The sequence below is a fragment of the Tiliqua scincoides genome, chromosome 2 (assembly GCF_035046505.1).
Source record: "Tiliqua scincoides isolate rTilSci1 chromosome 2, rTilSci1.hap2, whole genome shotgun sequence".
Lineage (NCBI taxonomy): Eukaryota > Metazoa > Chordata > Lepidosauria > Squamata > Scincidae > Tiliqua > Tiliqua scincoides.
In genome coordinates, this window is record NC_089822.1 from 200,844,658 (window position 1) to 200,866,185 (window position 21,528).

Genomic DNA, 21,528 nt, shown 5'->3' on the forward strand with positions numbered 1-21,528 from the left:
CCATGGATAGAGAGTCATTGATCCTATGGCAGTGGTTCTCGAACTTTCCAGCCTGCGGCTCCCCTGATCCTTGTGGCCATTGGCCATGGCACCCTATTACATCACCTCACCTCAGCTACCCCCAAAATGGGGATGAAGGTGTTATAATTAAACATTAGAAACAAAAAAACAGCTGATAGCACTCTGAGGCTGCAATCCTAACCACACTTACCTGAGAGTAAGCCCCACTGAACAAAATAGGACTTACTTCTGAGTAGATCTAGTTAGGCTTGTGCCCTGAGTTTGTTAGCAGCACACCTGGAGGGGTTTGAAAAGGGAGGGGGGAAGTGATGAATTTGCTGGGGGAGGGGAAGACTTTGTTTTGTGTGCATCTGCTAATTGCAAACTGATGCAAACTGAGACCCAGAGACTGTGGGTCCTAACCTCACTTTCCTGGGAGTAAGTCCCATTGAACAAAATACAACTTATTTCTGAGTAGACCTAGCTAGGACTGTGCCTTTTGTCTTATAATAGCAGCTAACATGGGAAGTAACTCCCCCCCCCCCCAAAAGGAGGCAGGAGGGAAAAGGGGGGTGGCTGAAAAGGAATGGTGTTTTTATTTTTTAATCCATTTTTGGAGACAAAGCCATCAAGAGTGATTTTTTTGTCTTTTTTGAAGGGGGAAGAAAAAGAGAAAGGTGAGGATCCTCGGTTAACCTGACACAGACTCCAAGCCTATGTAGGTCTACTCAGAAGTAAGTCCCATTTGAGTCAATGGGGCTTACCCCCAGGAAAGTGCAACTAGGATTGCAGCCACACAAAGCAAGATTACAACTCACCCCCGAAGTGCATGCTCACACACATACACCCCAACATGCAGGTGCCACCCCTATTCCCCCCAGGCAAGACGGAGGGATGCAGGCTGGGCATTTGGACACCCCCCCCCAAGAGCAGGCTGGGCTACCTCCTTCCCAAGCGGAGGAAAGCGCTTTGATGCTCTCTCTAGGTCAGGCTTCCCTCCCAGTTTGAAGCCAGCCAGAAGCGCACCATGTGCTGATGAGATGCAGCACCTCCCAGCCAGCCTTCAATCCCACCTTCCCCCCACGTTTCCCACACCCTCTCCAACCCACACTGCCCTGCCCACCTCGTTCTCAGCCTCGGAAAAGCAGCAAGTCAGGAGGCAGCATGTGCAGCTGAGTGGAGCAGAGCTCCTTCCTTCCCAAGCAGAAGAAAGCGCTGCACTGCCTGTACTTACTCTTGCCTCCCAGTTTGAAGCCTGCCAGGAGCACACCCTGTGCTGATGAGATGCAGCACCTCTGCACTCTTCTCTCCTCCAGCCTTGACCAATCCCAGGATGTCCAGGGCAAGGGGCACACTGGAAAATGTAGTCCTTGCGGCAAGGTTGCACATGGAGAGAACTCCATGATGAGATGCGGCTCCTCTGCCTGCCCAGCCAGCCTTCTCTCCCACCTCCCCCCACCATGTTTCACACTGCCGCACCCACCTCACCTCACCTCACCTTGCCCCACCCACCTCATTCTCAGCCTCGGAAAAGCAGCAAGTCATGAAGCTGAAGCTGAGCTGAGCAGAGCTCAGCAGCAGAGCAGCTGCTGGCCACCTCTCTCCGAGATGCCTGGCAACGCCCCTGGAGGCTAGCCACGCCTCACTAGGGAGGCGGGACGCACAGATTGAATACCTCAGTCTTATGGGATTGAAGGGGTTAGTGGGAGAGGTAGCTAATCTGCCAGCAGTGGAGAACCTCAGAATGCCAGCAGAGGCCTTCAAAATGGCACTCATGGATAGTGCAGATAGTTTTAAAATGGCCATGGGAAGCTTCAAAATGGTGCAGGTAGCTTCTGAAGGTCTTGCTGGCATGGGTAGCTTTAAAATGGTGACTGCAAATAGCACAAAGACCTTCAAAATAGAGCCAGCAAATAGCTCCAGGGATGCCACAGCTTCAGGATGGCTGTGGCTGCTGCAGAGACAACCACAATGTTGCAGATAGCCGAGAACAGACTGCTAACGGAGGGAGATAAGTCACACTCCTGTTCCCCATTAATAAGCAAATCCATGGGAACAGAGTGTGACAGTAGCAAGGATTGACTGTATCACTATTTGCTTTCATAATCAAACTATCAACAGGTGATAGCTTTTAGGGATGCTGGAAGGTTGGGAGTCCTCTGAAGTATGGTGAAATTCACTGCTAGATATTTCTGAAAATTTAACTTCAGACAGAAAGTTTGCTGCAATTTGGGAACTCTGCATAGAAATAGTGGGGTTCTCGTTTTTTCAGCTGTTGCTGAAAAAGGAGGAGGAGAACTAAAATAGCCTAACTACCTCCTACCAGAATTTTTCAAGCAGCCCACTATTCCACAGAAAATAAAAAAAGCCATCACAACTCTTAGAACTGCCAAAGGGAAACAAAGCACCTTAAATATTAAAATAAAAAAGCAATGGCATTGGTCTAGTCCAGTGGTTCTCAAACTCTCTGGGAGACTGAGCACTGGGGGTAAGTGCTTGTGGGAGCAGGGACTGTGATAGGGGGATGTCCCAATGGCACTGCAGCGATTGTGGTGTCACAGGTACCCAGGAGAATTTAAACATTAATAAGGAAACTTATTACCTGAGGGGACTGTGGAGCCTCCTGGAGAGTCCTGGATGCTCGCAGCCTCCTCCGCGAGCCTCTCCTTCACTGCACTGAACTCTAATCTACAGTCGGAGTCCACTTTCAGTTTCAGAAATTCTGTATCCCAGAGCTCCAACTGCAAACTGGAAGTGGGCTTCAACTGCAGACCGGAACTCAGTGCAGTGGAGGGGAGGCTTGTGGAGGGGACTGTGAGCCTCCAGGACCCTCTGGGAGGCTGCACAGTCTCCCCAGATATGTTTAAATGCTCCTGGGTGTCCACAGCACCGTAACTGCTGCGGCGCCATCAGGATACCCATTTATGGGTCACTCCCTTACAGGGAGAGTGATGCTTTTAAGTTTCAATGGTGGGTCGCGACCCACCAGTTTGAGCACCATTGATCTAGTCCAGGGGTCTCCAAACCCCAGCCCGGGGGCAGATGTGGCCCACAGCCCGCAGCCAGTCTCTGATCCCCTGAGAGCCTCTGGCCCAGTTAACCAAACACAACCAGAGTTGTGCTTGTGAGGTGGGGGAATGGGGGTCCATTTAAGTGTATACTTCTTTCTTGGGCTGTGTTGGTGCTTGGAGTAATCCCAGACACTTGTGCCTATTCATTCATTTGTTCATTCATCTAAGTTCCATCTCTAATGTATTTATTTAATGTATTTATATTTAATTTTTTTTTCCGGCCCTCAACACTGTACCAGATATTTGATGTGGCCCTTCACCCAAAAAGTTTAGAGACCCCTGGTCTAGTCTGTTGTGCAGGCGTTAAAGAAATGCAGTGTCCATCTCTATTGGTGATCCTGTCACACTCATTTTTAATCATATTATCTAGCTGTTTGATTTAGCTGTTTATGTGCATATAAGCTAAAAGTTTAGTTTATTTGAACTGATGTTGCAACTTTCCTATGAAACATCCTCTGGGAAAATTGAAAACCTCACCTTCTCACATATTAAAGGAAACGCTGGGAAAAGGAGATAACAGACCCTAGAGCTATATGTGCGTGTAACTCAGGAAAAAAGCTTCCCCTCAGGAATACAGGAGTGAGTTTCACAGACATGGGAAAAAGGGATGCTGAGATCCCGTTATGCGATTCTACGGTTTTGAATATGCATTTAATACCATATTGAACAAGTATATCTAGCCCTCCTTACTCAGGGAATCAATTCATTGTTTTATTTTCTGATTGGACCAAATGTAAAACTTTACCTTATTTGACAGTAAACCAGATCTTTCTATCCTGAATGTATATGTATTAAATTGGGTGCGAATGAGGTATACTGTCGTGCACCACTTAACAACAGGGATCGGGACCGTAATTTCTGTTGTCAAGTGGCGCTTGACACAATCCGGTCCCTCCGCAGGGAAGGGGATGCTCCGCTCCCCTCCGGAGGGTTCTCTGAGCTTCCCAGAGGCAGTGCACGGCCGCTCGCTGCCACTGAGGAGCTCAGACTGAGGGAAATTGAGTCTTTCATGCAACATCCACTTTCACGAAGGAAACAGGAAGTCACATGAGAGATACAATTTCCCTCGGTCTAAGCCTTGCAGAGGCAGAGCGCAGATGTCCGCTGCCTCTGGAGCGCTCAGACAACACTCTGGAGGGGAGGGGAGCAGAGCTCCCCTCACTTTCGGAAAGTTGGTCGTTGGTTAAGCAATCCCTGCGTTAAGTGCTTGGTTAAGCAATCCTGCTTTTGGAGGGTTGGTCATCGGTTATGCAATCCTGGTGTAAGACAGAACGTCGCAAAGTGGCACACACCTGTATGTTTTGAATCCCTATTTGGGGCGCTTGCTTACTCTCCTTTCCTGACTCAGAGCCTGGTCCTATGTGTGTCTACTCAGAAATAGGTCCCATTATAGTCAATGGGGCTTGCTCCTGTGTGGGTGTGAGTGGGACTGCAGCCTCAGTCAGAAGTGTTGGATAGCTTGAGACAAAACAGCTGTTTTTCAATAAAATGAGAACTCCTGATTTTAATACTGCTGTGCCTTGAGTCTTCATCTTAGCTGTAGACCCTGGAGAGAGAATCTTTAATTTTCTCTCACAAAGGCCAAGTCCTCAATATAAGGCAAGATCACTACCAGTCACTCCAGGCAGGATTCACTAAACATACAAAGACAGCAGAACATATTTACCTGACTAGAGCTGCTTGCTGGCTCATCTCGATACTCAGCATTTTCCACCTCTGACATGTTCTGGTCTGCATTTTTGTTTGGCTCTTCAATTGTTGGGGACGTAAGCCAGGCTACTCTGTCAGGCTCCTTTTTCTCATCTACATCTTCTCCTTCTTGCTCATCTGTGCCTTCGCTTCCCCGAAATGTCTCCTTCCCTTTCCTACACTCGCTTCGCCTCAAAGATGAGCACATACTCGGAAGTACTGGTTCCCCAAACTTCTTCTTCTGTAGGAGCTGCCTCTGAGCCTGTTTCAGGCTTTTCTGGTAAACCTCAAGTTGGCACAAGATGACTTGCGTATATTTGTTGGGGTCCACTCCTCTAGGGCAGAATGGAACACCCCAGTAATAGTGCACTGTGTCTTGGTCCTCTTCTTGTTTGTATTCATCTGCCACTGGAAGGGTGCAAAGTGGTGGAGCATTTTCTGACACAGCAGTCCTTTCCATGGACTCAGGAGAAATACGTGCCTTCTCTCTCTGCTCCAACTGCTGTCCAAGCTCAGGATCTGGACTGCTGGTAGGGTCCAAGATGCTGTGCTCCTGTGGCACTTTCTTGAGGACCTCTGAACAGTCCACAAGTTGGTCCCCTTGGGAGCAATTTTGGGAATGGTTGTCTGTTTCCTTGCTTGTTACACTGGAAGGGTGGCACCCTCCAGCAAAAAGTTGGAGAGGTGCAGGTGGCCAAGTCACTGGAGGTCTTTGTGGGAAGGTTGGACTCAAGGTAAAAGAGTTTTCCTCTTCTAGGCTGAGCGGTGTGTCACTGGAATCGCTCTCTGCTAGTGAGGAAGGGTTTTCATTTGACCTTGCAAAAGGCTGGCTCTTCCCTGGAGATACAATTATGCTAGACACTAGCGAGCTTTCAACTATCTCCTGGCTTAACCTCGTCAGTACTACGAGGGGCCTCTTGGCGACATCTGTCTCTCCATTCTCGTCAGCTCTGTCGCTGGGCAAGAGGGAGCTGCACTTGGAGCAAGGAGACACTGAGCAAGGCAACTGAGCTGCAAGGATCTCAGAAGCCTCTTGCCCAGCTGGGTGGCTTTCCACTGGAGACCCTGGTGCCTCAGCAACAAGCGGCAGGGCAGTTGCAGCATGAGAGTCAGAAGGCTGGCAGTTCTAAAAGGGGGAGAAAAAAACAACACACACACAAGTGATTTGTTTTCCCATATATTCATTTCTTTGAATAGAATCAGACTGCTTTTTGACTGAGTAAAAGATGGCAATGGACATTTCTACACACACCTACAAAAAGAGAGCTAAATGTGAAATTAGCTACCTGCCATCCTTTGGCATGATAAAGATTAATAAATGTCTTGTGAAATGTATTTATGTCTTACATGAGACTTGTTAAATTCCAGGTGGAGCCTAATCTAGGCTGGCCCTAGAAATGCTCCTTTTGCAACACAGAGAAAAAAAAGATATGAACAGATTTCTGAGTAGCTCAGATGTCTTTACCCCACTTACACTGAGGCTCTCTGCAATGGCCTTTCTCAGAAGCTCTTCCTCTTCTTCCTCTTGTGAGTTCAGCTGCAGAGCTTCTTGCTCACTCATTTTCAGAGCCAGGGCAAATTGTTCATCTTCTGTCATGTCTAAAAGGAGGGAAAAAAGCATAACAATATGATGCAGCAGGACTCTCAATTCTTACACCCCAAAGAAAGCACCCGGAGACTTTCACCTTCACAGGAAAACAACTAAACTGGATCAGAGTTGTTACATCTCAGCTTACCTTACCATGTAACTTCAAAACTAGGACAGACAGTGCTAAATGCAGAGTAATGCATTTTGTGCAGTATCAAATCACTGAACCAAAGTCAGGGTATTTAGTTAAGGTTCCCATAGTGATCTCAACTCTGACACTTTAGGTGAATTTGTCACAATGAAATATTTTTTCACATAATCGCCATGCGGTGGCTCCATTTTATATTTCAACATGCAGTATGTGCATCAAAGAGCACAGGGGAGAAGCAGTGAACTTTAAACATTGAACTATGTATGAACAGACACTTCTGATAAGACACAGTCTTGCTGGCAAAGAAGATGAAGTAAACTCCTTTTTACTCCTAAACAATATTAACATTAAAAGACACAGTGTATACTGCCATGGATCAGCATCTTGAAAGGGAAGACAGCAAAAGCATGTGCCACTGCCACAGTCTCCCAGATCTGGGCAGGAGGTCTGGTCTAGAAGGTAGAGCCTCCGTCTGCCTGAAGATAACATCCACAAGGTCGCCAGTTCGAGGCCACCGGCACCGTGCGACCTTGGAGCAGCTGACAAGCTGAAGCCGAGCAATTCCATCTGCTCTGAGCGTGGGAGGATGGAGGCCAGAATGTGAAGCCAGATCGGAATGAAACACGTTGAATGTAGTCGTTCTTGAAAGAAAGAACCTTCTTTGAAATTGTAAAAATCCCTATTTAATAAGGGATTTAATAAAGCCTGCCTATGTAAACCGCCTTGAATAAAGTCTTGAATAAAGACCAAGAAAGGCGGCATATAAATACCTGTTATTATTATTATTATCTGTGCAAAAGATAATTAGAAGAGCAACCTGGGGAATACAGAGAATAATCATCCAATGAAAAAAACAGTCCATAGCCAAATACCCCTTTAGTATGCTCCTGAATGCACTCTGGCACCACTTTCTTCCTGCCTAGACAAACTTCTCTTAAAGGATTATCCTGGACACGCTGAAATCACGTGACCACTTGAATCTAGCTACTCCAGAAAACATCACTTTGCCTCAGTGGCATTGCTCAGGGGGTGCGGGCCACATCGGGCAAAGCTCATGTGTGTGTGTGTGTGTGACACCACTAGTGACCAAAAGAGCTAAAATTGCGATTTGTAGGAATAATGCCATCATGTCATATACCAGTGTTCTCAAATTGTGGGTCGGAACCTACCAGGTGGGTTGCAAGCCAATTTCAGGTGGGTCCCCATTCATTTCGATGTTTTATTTTTAATATATGCTAGCATGGTATGTGACTGCATTTGGGGAAATGTTACAGACCTGTACTTTAATAAGCTACTCTGTATATTCTTTTAACAATGATAGTAAATAGGACTTACTGCTGGGTAAGTGTGGTTAGGATTTCAGCATAGGATTGTTAAAAAATTTTCCTGCTTGATGATGTCACTTGCAGTCATGACATCACTTCTGGTGGGTCCTGACAGATTCTCAATGTAAAAAGTAGGTCCTGGTGCTAAATGCACTGTTATATACCATCTGATGCGTAGTTTACAGCAGAATGCAATGAAAAAAACCGGAGTGAAATATCTCCATTCTATCAAAAGTTATGGCCAAAAACCCAGAAAATAAAAATGTAACTGTCTTATGTAACAAAAAAATACATTTACTTAATTCAAAACAGACCAATGAGACTGATTGTTCAAAGAGCCAATGAGGTTATTATGACACAGCATGGAACCAATAAAGTGTTAGTAAGGTGACACCTTCGGAGAGGGTGACACCACTAGTAACTAAAATTGCTGTTTGTAGGAATAATACCACCATGTTATATACCAATCAATGTGTTATTTCATGCAGAATGCAATATCTGCTTTCTATCAAAAGAAATATCATTGAAATATCTGCTTTCCGTCAAAAGGTATAGCCAAAAAACCAGTAGGAGCAGGGCAATGGTACATCACCACACCCACCACCAGTGTCATTGCCCCGCCCACTGCATGAGAGAATGTCCATCATGGGGGTGACATACTGGCCTCCTGTACCGGGTGACACAGACCCTAATGGCACCACTGCTTTGCCCTGCTGAAAGGCCTTTTGCTATGGTTTTCCGCCATGTGGAACTAGACTGCAATTCCTCTATGGAGAAGTAATCTCATCATTTACATTTTTCCTTAGAAAAGTAACTGAAGTGAGGGCTAGAGTGAGTATAGAAAAGGTAGACTACAGTACTTTGCAGATCCGTGGGAAACCTAAGCTATGCTATAGCTTTGCCAGCAGAATGTCCAAAGCTGTGCTGCTGGACATATAGGGCTGGAATGTCCTTTCAACAGTGTCTGACAAAGGACATGGTGAAGCTCAGTTACTAGCAGAACATTTTAAAAACAACAGAGTTGATCTAATAAGGATATCAACTGCAATACAGTTCTAAAGCACACTGGCCAATTTCAAAGGGCCTCAGAATATGCACATGGAAACAAGATCATCCCTGATCACCACAGATACTTGTCCTAAGCACAGCCAGAGTATCAACAATCATAAAACACAAACCAAATAAGATTCCATCAATAAAGCAATATTGTATTTCACATTGACAGTTTTTCCTTCTCTCTCAGCAAAATGGAACATTGTTAAAACTACAGGCAAGAATTTTTCTGGAATTTCAGAGAGAAATAAATGAACTGTTTTTATTCCACTTCGAAAAGTCACCAACACGCTGACAGGATGACTTCCTCCCCCCACCCAGATATGAAATACACGCAATGAAAGAGCAAGCCATCTCCCTAAGAGAAGCAAGGCATCTGTTCTGTCGAAACCATGCTGTGTATCTCTGGCTATCATATATTATTCTGCTTAACAGCTGATCATTTCTAAACGCTGTCTGCAAATGCTCACAATTTGTGTGCGCTTGATGTTGATTACATTGGTCATAATTTATGATGATTAGAAATTCTAAGTATTGTGTTAGCCTCCTACTGGTGTGGGCAAACACACTACTTAAGAACTCGGAGACACAAAAATAGAAACTGAGTCTTGAGAAGCAAACACAGTCTAAATGGTTTGGCAGGTAGTCAGCGTAACCAGTAAGTCTAGTAGACAGGGAATTGTCTGTAAACCAATTTGGACACAAGTTATGTACATGCACATAGGCACATACAAACCCTGAATAGCTCCATAATAGTGCTGGAGGAGCTTTTATGTGTGTTTCTGTAAAAAAACAACACTGTTCCAAAGGTAGGCTTTCTGCATATTCCATTCCTTGATGTACTGATGAGGTGCTGGAGCAGCCATTTCAATTCTGCATGACAATTTAATATCACATGATCAACACAACCAATCCCGCAAAGAAAGGTGTTTGGAGGAGGGTGTTTGTAAAGTCTTCTTAAAATCTTAAATAAAGAGACACTCAACTAAACAAACAAAAAGACTCTGAACAAATTAAACTAGTTGAGAGTCTTTCTGCATGCTAATATGGCAACTTACTAAGCAATCCTTGTTTCAGTTTACACTTCTAAAGCGAAATAGATGCAAAGCTCCACAAGTATGAGTCCTCACACTAACAGAAGATTTGAAGGGAAAAAAATAGAATCATTGGACACATTACCCCCACGTTTAGGATGATATTACTGAGAAAAAAAGGGGAATCAAAGTGTTTCAGAAAACACTAAGAAAAAAACACACTTTATTTCTATAAGTATTTTAATTTTGCCCTTCCAAAACAGTCAATCACAGATGTAGTTCAATTGTAGCTCAAAGTCAAAATAATTAAAAGCACAACAGAAAGGAACGATGTGGCTATAACATCTAAACAATGAAAATACCAGAAATGTTCCAGCACTATAAACTGGCAGCTTTGTAAACTGGTCTTATTTTATCTTAGAAGCCCTGAACCCCTTCCTCTTGGTCTCTCATACATGCAACATACAAAGGGGCCAAGCAATTTCACTCTCCCTAGACAGACTCTGCAAGGTCAATTTGTCACCAAAATCCAAGCAATGCTTTAAATACAGACAACGATTTTTATTTCAAAGAAATAAACCTTAATTTGCCTAAAAATAAACACTGAAAGGCTAATTATAATTTCTAATAAATAAAAAAGCAGACATGTAAGTGGATGTGCCTAATTAATTACTGCTAATTGACTGCTCTAATATAATGATATGAAACCTGCATTCAAAGTAGCACTCTGGAGGAGGCTCACTATTTTTGCTCACCACCGTAAGGCCACGTTCTACACACTGACGCTCTTGAGCTCTGCACGCTGGTTTACTGCCAGTGCACATTGTCGCAAATGTGCCATAAGGCACATTTGCAGGGCTTAGTGCCAGCCCAGTACCAGAGTTAAGCAAGCTTGCACTGGGCCAGCCCCAGTGGAAAGTTGCGGTTCTGCCGCTCGGTGGTTGCCTGAACCGCTAGGTGGCAGAGAGGTAGGTGGGGGCGTGGGGAAAGCGAGGAGGTGGTGTTCTGGGGCAGGGGAAAGTGGGGGAAGGCGGGGAGGTAACATGCCGGGGGAGTGAGCGAGGAGAGCGGGAGCAGTGGAGCTCAGCTCCATCAGATCCTGAGCTCCGTGTCGGGCCATGTGGCCTGACACGGAACTCTTTGATTCAGCAGCAGTTCCAGAGCTGCCACACAATCAAGTAGCCTGATTGCAGGGCTACTTTCCTTACCTGGGGAAGGGGTTGAACGTTCCTTCCCCTGAGGAGTTGTTGGCGGCTGCCTGGTTGCACTTAGGATGCCGCGGCAGCCATTTTCGGTGCCACAATAGCCCTGCGCTCCAGACAGCTCAGGATTGGGCTGCCCAGACCTAGCTCTAAATGCATGCTTTATGGGGCAAATGGGAACTCACCCATCTTAGGGAGATCCAAAGCCAGTTTCAACATGATACTGATGGAAGGCTTCATATTCAACTGAAATGAGTCCATCTCACAGAAGAGTTCACATGGTTCCTGCTCTCATCATTGGGCACATGCAAGCCCTTTGCTTACTTGAAGTGCTGAGTAAGCACTACCTACTCCTTCCTGCAAAGGAAATGTTTGCCTGGCATCTCCACCACTTGGAGTGTACCTGTTCCCATCACTGTTTGAGGTCAATTCAGAAACATATCCCATTATACTTGGCCTCTGCTAACTGATACTTTTTCAAGTGGGTGCTCCTCTTTTATTTCGCAAGGGAAGGGTAACTGACCCTCCTCACCCCAGCAGTGTCTTCTAGTAGTTCTCTGATAGTGTTCTTTTGCATCTTTTTAGATTGTGAGCCCTTTTGGAACAGGCAGTCATTAGTTATATGATTTCCTCTGTAAACCGCTTTGTGAGCTGTTGTTGAAAAGCGGTATATAAATACTGTTAATTATATTCTGATAGCAGTTTCTGCATTCAAAATAAACATTACTCACTATAAAACTTGTGAATCTCCATATATCCTAAAAAGCACTGCTGGGAACTTGCAGGAATGAGCGCTACTGAGGAGATGAAACCAACACTTGCTTTGTAGAATAACATACATCTAGATGTGTAAGAACCGGGAATATATTACAAAGCTAATTGCACTTCATCAAGAGAGCAAGTAATTAGTCATCTATAAGACTAATTACAGAATAAATGGCTACGTGCACTCTTACCTTAATGACCAGATAAGTTGCAGGCTGAATATTTCATAAATGAGAAGCCACTATAAAGTCTACAAATCAACACCTATCCAAAGATAGGACTTTGACCACAGATAAGTAATAAAGAATAGCCACTTTCCTTCCTTTACTCTGGATTTCCATCTTGCAGCTGCCCTACACTACTAATAAAGTCACCTCACAACAAATAGCAATCCTGTGCTCTGTATATCCAGTAACACACTCCGGCCTTTACATGTCCTTTTTCCTTTACGCTATCAAACATTCAAAATGATGATTAGTAATTATATCACTCAGTACATTTGGGGTGTCTGTAGCAATATTTTGTTGTTATAATGGTTGTAGTCATGCCATTGACAAAGCAAAATGGCTATGCTGAGTTGTGTACTTCTGGCGCAGATGTTCTGCAATGCATACATAACAGCTAAAAACACATACACCAAAAAAAAAGGCTGTGCACACTTCATTCTCCAGTTTCCCCTTTCCCAGCACATGTGAGACCTACGTGCAATTTTTCTTTTTGCTGCAAACTTCGCTCTATCCAGCTGCTGCTTTGTTCTTTTCTTCTGCATACAGTGTTCCTCCTTTGATTCGTGCTGCAGGGGAAGAAATATGGTACATGTATAAACTATAGGAGGTTCTGCCATTTGCCACCCTTCCCCCACTTTTCCCGCCTCACTTCCATCCAAATCTCCAAGACCAGAAAGGGGGGGGGGAAGAAGCAGCAGCTGGCACAAAGGCAGACTCCTCAATTGGTGAGAAATGTGACTTTCAGACACTAATAAAAGAACACTCTGTAGCTATTAAAAGAGCTGTGTGATAAGTATAATGAGGAAGAAGAAATGCAGGCAAATGTATAAACAGAGGAGCCCAAAAGGACAATAGACTTCACGTCAGTCACTGCCATGCAGGGTACCTGCTGCATAGGATGTGAATGAGAATTTGTTTTGCCTTCACTTTCAAAAAAGTCAGGAACACTGAAAATAGAAAGAAAAAAACCTTATGTGAGCATCTAGCAGGCATATCTAACAGGGCAGGATGCTTCCTTAGTACAGAACAGCTGAGAACATTTGATCCAGCCAAGCTGCTTCCTCAAAGAGAAGATATACCCATTTTAAAAAAAAAACCACTATTATATCTAATATTAGACAAATAATTCTACTATGTATCATATTTCAGTATGATAACCTCATGTATTCCCATAAACAATGGTTATCCTTTGAGGGGAGGGAGGTCATGTTCATCAAAATGCTTATCGCCTGCGGCCTCCCTGAACTGTCATGTAAATATATTTTTAAGAGTCAACAGTATGAACATTTGTCAGGGACTGTTAAGGTCTAAAAGGTCAAAAAATGGAAGCACAACTACTAGCCATCTCCAAACAGAGAAAGTACAGAAGGAACTAAACTAGATGGACATGGTCAAGCAGGAATCTTTTTAATGGTTTGAGAGCCTAAACTGGAAACTTACCAAAAGGGGAAACAGGGATGGATTGCTAAGGCAAGTATACCAGTTCAGCACACACATGTGCCTGGACAAAATGAGATAGGCAAAAGCACAAAATGAGTTTCAACTAGTATGTTACAAGGAAAGACGGATGCACCAGGTCTGCCACTCACCTCAGAAAGAGATACTGAAAGAACACAAAACTGAAAATGCTTGATATCCACTACAAAAATGAAAAGATTGGGGGAGTTGAAATAACTAGCAATAATGACAGGACCAAAAGTAGAGCAGACACATCATATGGTCAATATCAGAAAGGATACTTAGTCTACATTGGACATTCATTACATTTGAGTATACAAAGAGAGTTGGTGCAGTTCCTTAAGACTGTAGGGCCATTCTTGAAATAGGAGAAGGAAGAGCCAGCCAGGGATTTCAAGGGGGGAGGGGCAGATAGTGGAGCAAATCATCAAATAATTCATCTGCAGGCATTTGGAGGATAATGCAGCCAATTGCTGGTAGCAAAAAAAAAATTATGTTGTATAGAAGAAATTATGCCAAACCAAATTAACTCTCTTCTCTGGTCAATTAACTTATTTAGCAGGGAGGGAGAATATACCTTGGCTGAGTTCTATCTCTCTCAGTTATAGCAGAAACAGCACCACCGGTATGCGGGGGCTCATTCCCATTCTATAGCTAGAAATAAGTGAAGCCCTGTTACCATGCACAGGGCTACCTCATAACCCCAGATATCAACAAGGATATTGATCCAGTCCCAAATCACAGCCTCTTAAGCAAGCATGAATTATGTGAACTAGATGAGACGACCATAAAGTGGATATGCAAGTGGCTAAAAATAACTGCACTCAGTGGATAATAATGAATTAATTGACATACAAGAGAAAAGAGGCAGCAACTGGAGTTCTGCAGCAGTTAGTCCTGGGGCCTATGCCATTTAGCTTCATAAATAACTTCAGTGAAGAAGTTGACAGCGCATGCATCAAATTCGGGTAATACCAAACCAGGAGCAGAAGAGGGATTTTACAGAGGTTATGTTAGACATCATAAATGACCTGAATAACCTTGTGAAAGGTTGGACTGATGATAATAAATTGAAAACTAGCAAAGAAAAATGCAAATATTAAAGTAATACTAACCAAAGGACAGATAATATATCCTGGATGTAACTACCTGTAACTATAGTGCTTCTAGTAGTCATCAGTGCAAATACATGTAGTGGAGCTCTACGTAAGTGCATGGCAAACCTCAGAACCTTCCAGTACTTTGTTGAGTGTTCTGCCCTGCTCTCAAATGGGGAAAACTCCGTGTACACAGTGTGCTCAATGGCAAAAAGAACAATCCCTTGCTTCTTTTAAGGACTAACCCCTATGTTCCAACTGTAACATTTGAAGAGAGATTCAACAATTGGAGCCAGACCTGCAGAGCAGACTGCCAGATAAGTCATGTGTTTGCACAGATGACCTCACGAAGAATTTCAGTTACAGCAAAGCAACCTGTTCTCTTCCTTCATGGTTATCTGTGCAGTTAGTTACACAGGATGAAATCACTCTGGTGGAGTATGCTTTCCAGGAAGCTGGGGGCTCTCTCTTAGTCAAGAACATGAAGAACCACCACGAAGAACAACCAAGTCTTTTTTTTTTTAAAGGAAGCAAGCAGTTAGGCAGTGCTATTGCTAAGAAGGATTTAGATAAAGTAATACCTAAATGTATTATGGCATTATGCAATACCATAATGCTGGTGATATGTTACTGGAAAGTTGTGTGCTATGTGAAAAAGTGCAACAGGCGACAAAGATAAGACAGGAAACTGGCACCAATTGGCTGGGTGCTTCCTAGAATGCACTGCTCCCATTGGCTACAACAGCTGTCAATCATGCCAGTATAAATAGCACTGTAACAATTTAGCCCTAAAAGAAACAGCATTACGAAGTATTACTGCATTATATTGGGTAAGGAGTTAACACAAGCTGCTGACTTAGCACTGACACAAATGAATGGCTTAGAAAGTCAGTGACAGAACCTACATATGAGAGTCAAAACAAAAGCTGGATAACGACCTACCATGGATATGGCTCAACTTGCTGCATGGCAGGGGGCTGGCTGACTGTCTTTGGATGTTTTTTCTGACTTTGTCTTGAGGGCGTCAGACTAGATGACCTTCAAAGTCTGCCTTAACAGTATGGTTCTGAGTATTTAGATATCAGTTCTGGCAACACTGTTTACATAAGTGCTTGTTTGTACTGGAGCTTAGACACATCAGCCATATTTCCACATCAATCAGTTAAAATTGTGCAAGACTCCTAAGTGACTATATGGCTTGGGGAATTTAGTTCCTTCACTTAGGACAGGGGTCGGCAACCTTAAACATTCAAAGAGCCATTTGGACCCGTTTTCCGGAGAAAAGAAAACCTCGGGAGCCACAAAACCCTTTTGACATCTAAAATGAAGATAACACTGCATATATAGTTTTTTTTTAACCTTTATGATCTGCTGCAAGCTCCCCTTCCTGTGCTAACCAGACAATATACTTATTGTCAAGATAGATATATCTTGACTGAGGGCCCAATCCTATCTAACTTTCCAGCACTGATGCAGCCCAGACATAAGGAAACAAATATTCCCATACTTGAGGCGGCCTCTGTGACTGACTCCCCATTACAAGATGCAGCGCATGCCCCCATTAGAATGGCTGCACCGACACTGGAAAACTGGATAGGATTGGGCCCTGAGACGGCACTCTGAGACACACACAGGGTGACCAGATGTCATAACAATAAAAGAAGACAAGTCACCCCAAAATGTAGGATATTGAAGAAAAATGTAGGACCACAAAATAAAAGCTAAAAACACTCATCTATATTGATTATATATTGATCAATATATAGATTGTATATTTATTATATATTGTATTATTGATCTCATGTGCCTAATTTAAAATTACTTATTATTGAATTTAAAACTGTATTACATATAATTTATTAATTACAAGAGGGGATGCGTTGCCTGCTCACAGGGAAAAGCAGGACATTTAAGTTCTTTTCCAGGACATGGGGCTAAAAAATAGGACATGTCCTGGAAAAAGAGGACCTCTGGTCACCCTGGGCACACACTGGGACGGTGCATGCTAAGACGGCACCCTTGAAATTAGCACTCTTCGTTTTCCCCAGGTCAACCCCCATCTTTCTTGCTCCTGAAAGAGCACCCCTTTCTAAGGCTCCCACAGCCCCATCTCTGCCCTCCTGCTCCCCATGGCACCCCAGAAAAGCAAGGTAAAGATGGAGTTACACAGGCAGCCCTTCCACAGCCTCCCTCTTCCCCACCCACCCACCCTTGCAAAGTCAACACTCCCCCCTCTCCCACTGCTCTGCCTCACCTATTGCCCTACAAGACAAAAGGTCATCCCCATTGCCTCACTGTGCCAAGCCCCACCCCACAGCTTTGTGCACAGGAGATGCCCACAAGGGGACTGCAGGCGCCTTCTGCCCTCTCCTGGGAGCTGCCCCTGACTCCCCCCACCCAGGCAGCCCTGCCTGGGCTCCCCCTCCTGCCTCTGCGCCCCCCACCGACCCCCCACTGGAAGCCCACCCACCTGGCACCCCCACCCCTTGCCAGCCACACTCAGGGTGGCAGGAAGCCAGGAGGGGAGCCTGGCTGCAGTCAGCCACACTCACCATATACACGACGTAGAGGGCGCACAGCGCATTACGGGAGCAGGTGAAGCCCCAGCACACCATCTTCCCAGGCAGGAGCGGCCAAGCCCCCCTTTCCCTCCCCCGCAGCACAAAACAATCTCCTGCTCCCACCAAGGGGAAAGCAGCAGCAGCCTGTCCTGCACAAAACAATCTCCCCCTCTGCCCAAGGGGAAAGCAGCAGCAGCCCGTCCTGCCCCTTTAAATCCCAGCCTGCAGGAGCCAGAGCAGATGGCTGAAAGAGCTGCATGCAGCTCTAAAAACACAGGTTGCCGATCCCAGACTTAGGAGTTTGTTAAAGAAAGAAGTATGTTCATTCAGGGCACACTGGCCATACAAATGCAGGCAATAATTCCCTTTGGGTACAACATTTTGTTCCCATATGATTGCATTACAGTAGTCATATGGCATTAAACCAGGTATTTCAGTAGCTCTTTTAACTATTTTTCCTGCTTAACTTTTACCCTTCCACTTCATATCTCCCACCTTTGCACATCAAAACTCATTGTGTGATTTTTCTGTCCATGTTTTCTAATCTCTCCTGGCCCCTTTGGAATGCTCTTCTGCTAGAATGTGTGCTTACAGTTTCTTTCAATTTACCATCATCTGTGATTTTCATTAGCATGCAGATTCTGATCATTAATGCGGATGTTAAACTCAAGCAATCCTGACACTGGTCCCATCCTCCTGTGGTATTGCTCAGAACTGAATTCACTGCTACCTTTTGTCTACAGTTTTTACAAAATGTCATCCTGGGAATGTGCTTATTCACTGGCTGTAAGGCACAGAATTGTATGATTCTTCAAATCCCAGTATGCACATTCCTTCACTGCTTTTAAAAAGACCAAAACAAGCAAGCCACTTAGCATGGCAGAAGTTATTCCCGAACCTCTTCCAGCTTACCTAAGAGACAATATTTCTATCTCTTTCCCCCAATACCTCCCAGCTTTAAAACTCCCTAGGAGGTGCTGTTGTTAAAGCGCTTATTCCCCTGTCAAATCCAAAGTGAAAATATGATTCTCTCTCACACATACAAGTTCTGCAACCAACATCCTAGTTGTGAAATTGAGTTCTGGGTTTAGGGGTTACAATTTTAAGTACTGGATGACCAGATACGTTCTCACATATTGGCCAGCAGCTCACAAAAGCTACTGAGGCCCCTAAAGAGGCACTAACAGTTTTCTTACTGGAATACTTAATGGCAGATTAATACTTCTTAATGGGAGATTTCCCTAGAAGATGCAAGAAGACACTAAGAGCTTTGAAGAAAGTCAAGTGGATGACCTGAGAGGAGGTACTGAGAATGAAGTGACTTGCCATCTGTGTCCCCTCCTTTAGGTAGTCAGAAAAAAAGAACAAAGAAAACAGCTATAAAATGGCAGCTTCTGGAAAAGAATGGACGGGCAGATTTAATCTGAATTAAATGCTAAGAAAGCGCAAAAGCACTTGAGGAGCAGAAATGCTTGAGGAAATTGAAGTAATCTGTTATTGTTTGTAAGGAGGGCTCTATCTACCTCCAGATGTAACTTTAACCACTTGTCTAGCTGACATTGGAGACTTAGAATTTCCAATGGCGAGTGGCAGGCCTAGCACAAGCATCCCTGAAGTCTGGGGCCAACTAGGTCTAGTGCCACCACTGACAATTTTTTAAAATATTTTTGAGGGGAATTGCAAGAAATACACCATGCTCACTTGTTGCCTGACATGTTTTTATAAGCATGAGTATATGGCGCTGAATGCATACCAAGCTAGCATGATCCAGGTCAATCTCATGGCATTTTGCTTGAGCTAATGGCAAGAAAATATCAGGTCCCCCAAGCATTAGGGAGAAGGTCAAAGTTTGGTTTTGCAGAGCAGCCCTCCCACCACACCCAGCTAGCTGGCTTAGAAGAAGGTTAGCCTTTCTTTCGGGAAAATCCCATGACCAGCTGCATCTGGCTTAGCAGATCTAAACCTGTGAACAAGTCACATCCTGGGATCTTCCTGCCTTCAGAATAAACAAAGTCATTAGAGAACAGAAAAGAGGGGCCTTCAACCTATGCCTCGGTGCAGTCAAGCTGATAACAAGCTTTCGGTTTCTATCTTTTCCTCCATTGATGTGTGTGTGTGATGTGTGGGAGTTAAGGACTCCTTGGTCTATGTTTTACTATTTAAGGCGAAGGCCTAGAAATCAGCCCCAGAAGGTGGACTACCTTGATGGTCACTACAGATACTCAAGTAACTAGACAGCAAAAAAAAAAAAAAAAAAAAAAGGGGGGGGGAGCCTCATTCAAGCACCTGCAGGGCTGGTTATGTGGGTTCATCTGGGAGAGACTAACTCCCCCACAGCAATAATGAAGTGCTTTCATGGACAAGCAAGGGACTCGCTTATAGCCCTAGCTAAGGCTACAACAAACAAAGACCCAGGGCACAATCCTAACCAGGTCTACTCAGAAGTAAGTTCTATTTTGTTCAATGGGGAAAGTTCCTTACTCTCAGGGAAGTGTGGTTAGAATTGCAGCCTTAATCACATTCTTGAGCCATGGTTGCAACCTTGGTGCTTTCCCACTCTCTTTCCTTTCCCCAAGTCTCTCCCATCTTCACCTCTCTTCCCACTACCAAATAAAGCCAGTTCTTCACTCCTGTCTTCCCGGGTCAACCAATTGGAAAAGAAAGAGTAAGTGAGCAGAGGCATCCAGAGGATATAAATGTTGGCCTCCACCAGTAGGGGGAGCTGTAACCTATCTTGTTACTTGGTTAAAGTCTTGTGGGTTGCTGTCACCTACTTTTACTAGACTTCTGTTTAGCTTCTTTTTCCTGTCTTCTTGTTCTGCCTGTATCAATGGCTGCAGTTCTTTCATTGTTGCAATAAAGTTCTCAACAAAACACAGCTTTGCTGTGTGCAGGACTGATTGGAACATCAGCTCTGCTATCATAATCCTCCTAATTTCCCTAAATTCTGCTCCCCCTCCTTTCTCTCCTCCCCTGTTTGTACTATTATTGGCCCTTTATAAGGATTTCCTCTCTTTTCTTCTACCTAGAAATCACTGGTTTTCAAGGTCTAGTAGCATGAAAGATTGTTATGTACAGGGCATTCATTAGATTTCCATTCCCAGTTATTGTAGTTTTTATTGTGAAATTAACTTCAACTCCCTCATTTCATGCCATTTGACTGGGTTGGGCCATGAGTCATTGCACTTTGTTTCTGCACATACAGTAGTATGTGCATGTTACACATCTTAGAGCATGCCTAGTGACACACTTATTCCTCTATATCATCTTTGTTTTGGTGAGGCTGATGCTTCATCTGTGTCTGTCACCACATCATTCTTCTGCTTTGCCATGCCAGTATTTTCTTTTGGCAGGGGTGGCTGGCTGGGAAGAGATGTATGCAGGATAGAGGCAGATGAAGAACTGTTCTGTGAAGATGCTGGGGAATAACAATGTGAGGGCCCGCTGGCTGCAGTGCATTCTGCTACCCATTCCTTCAAGTGCTACCTGGTTTCTAGGGCCATTCCAGGAGGAAAAATGATGGTGACTGGCAGGACCTAGGAGCTGAGAATGCTGTCAGTACTTGAAGCACTGCTAAAGTTGTTGCCTACAGATGAATGGCAAAAAAGTTTAAATCAAGAAAAGAAAAAAGCTCTCTACTGCCATCACTGGTAAACCCCTGAAGCAGGCAGGAAAGCTTTTTGAAAAGTTCTCACTTTAATTACAAGGCTGATCTACTTCCATCTAATGCTCTACCAGTATATTTGCAAATAAAGCAAATGCTACAAAGAACCCCAAAGCCTTCAGGGCTCTTTCCTCCAAAGAAATTCAAAACCCCTGGAACTTTTCACCACTCAGGGAAGTGAGGCATGAGCACAAAACAGTGAGACTCCATGTCTCACTTTGGGCACAGAACAGTGGCCTTGACAAGTCTCCAGCTTCTCACTCCTGGTGCTTCAATACCAATTCCAACATTGGAAAGGAATGCGAATCCTCTGCATCTGTGAGCATTTATTGCAAAAAGTGATAGCCCCAACAGAGAAGAGTCCCAACAGAGACTGTGCATGATATGCTTCATGTCCTCAGCAGTTCTCATAGCAGCTTATGCCCACCTATTTTTTCCACCAAACTGGACACACATTCGCAAGCACCAATCCCCAGCTGGCTCTCCTCTTCCCATAATTCCAAAGACTTCCCCACCTAGTCATTTCCTGCCCTGACTGTAGAAAGCTTTGTTTTGGGACTTCTTTCTCATTGCATTATTTCTCCTCTTGCTTCTGCCCCACATTTTCCTCTGTCCTGCTATTTATTCCAGCCACTGCTTCCCC

The 21,528-nt window shown here is 44.3% G+C and overlaps 1 protein-coding gene across 3 annotated transcripts in view; it reads right to left on the reverse strand.

Annotated features, from left to right (window-relative positions):
• Positions 1-21,528, reverse strand: part of UIMC1 (ubiquitin interaction motif containing 1) — an 81,636-nt gene that overhangs the window by 41,344 nt on the left and 18,764 nt on the right. For 2 of the 3 annotated variants that reach the window (XM_066617334.1, XM_066617337.1), the window contains exons 3-5: positions 12,581-12,671; positions 6,235-6,359; positions 4,738-5,886 (exon numbers count right to left, since the gene is read on the reverse strand). In XM_066617334.1, coding sequence (XP_066473431.1) covers positions 4,738-5,886; positions 6,235-6,359; positions 12,581-12,671 — 1,365 coding nt within the window. Of the gene's footprint in view, positions 1-4,737; positions 5,887-6,234; positions 6,360-12,580; positions 12,672-12,991; positions 13,053-21,528 lie in introns of all 3 variants that reach the window. The other variant, XM_066617335.1, reaches the window with a different exon arrangement.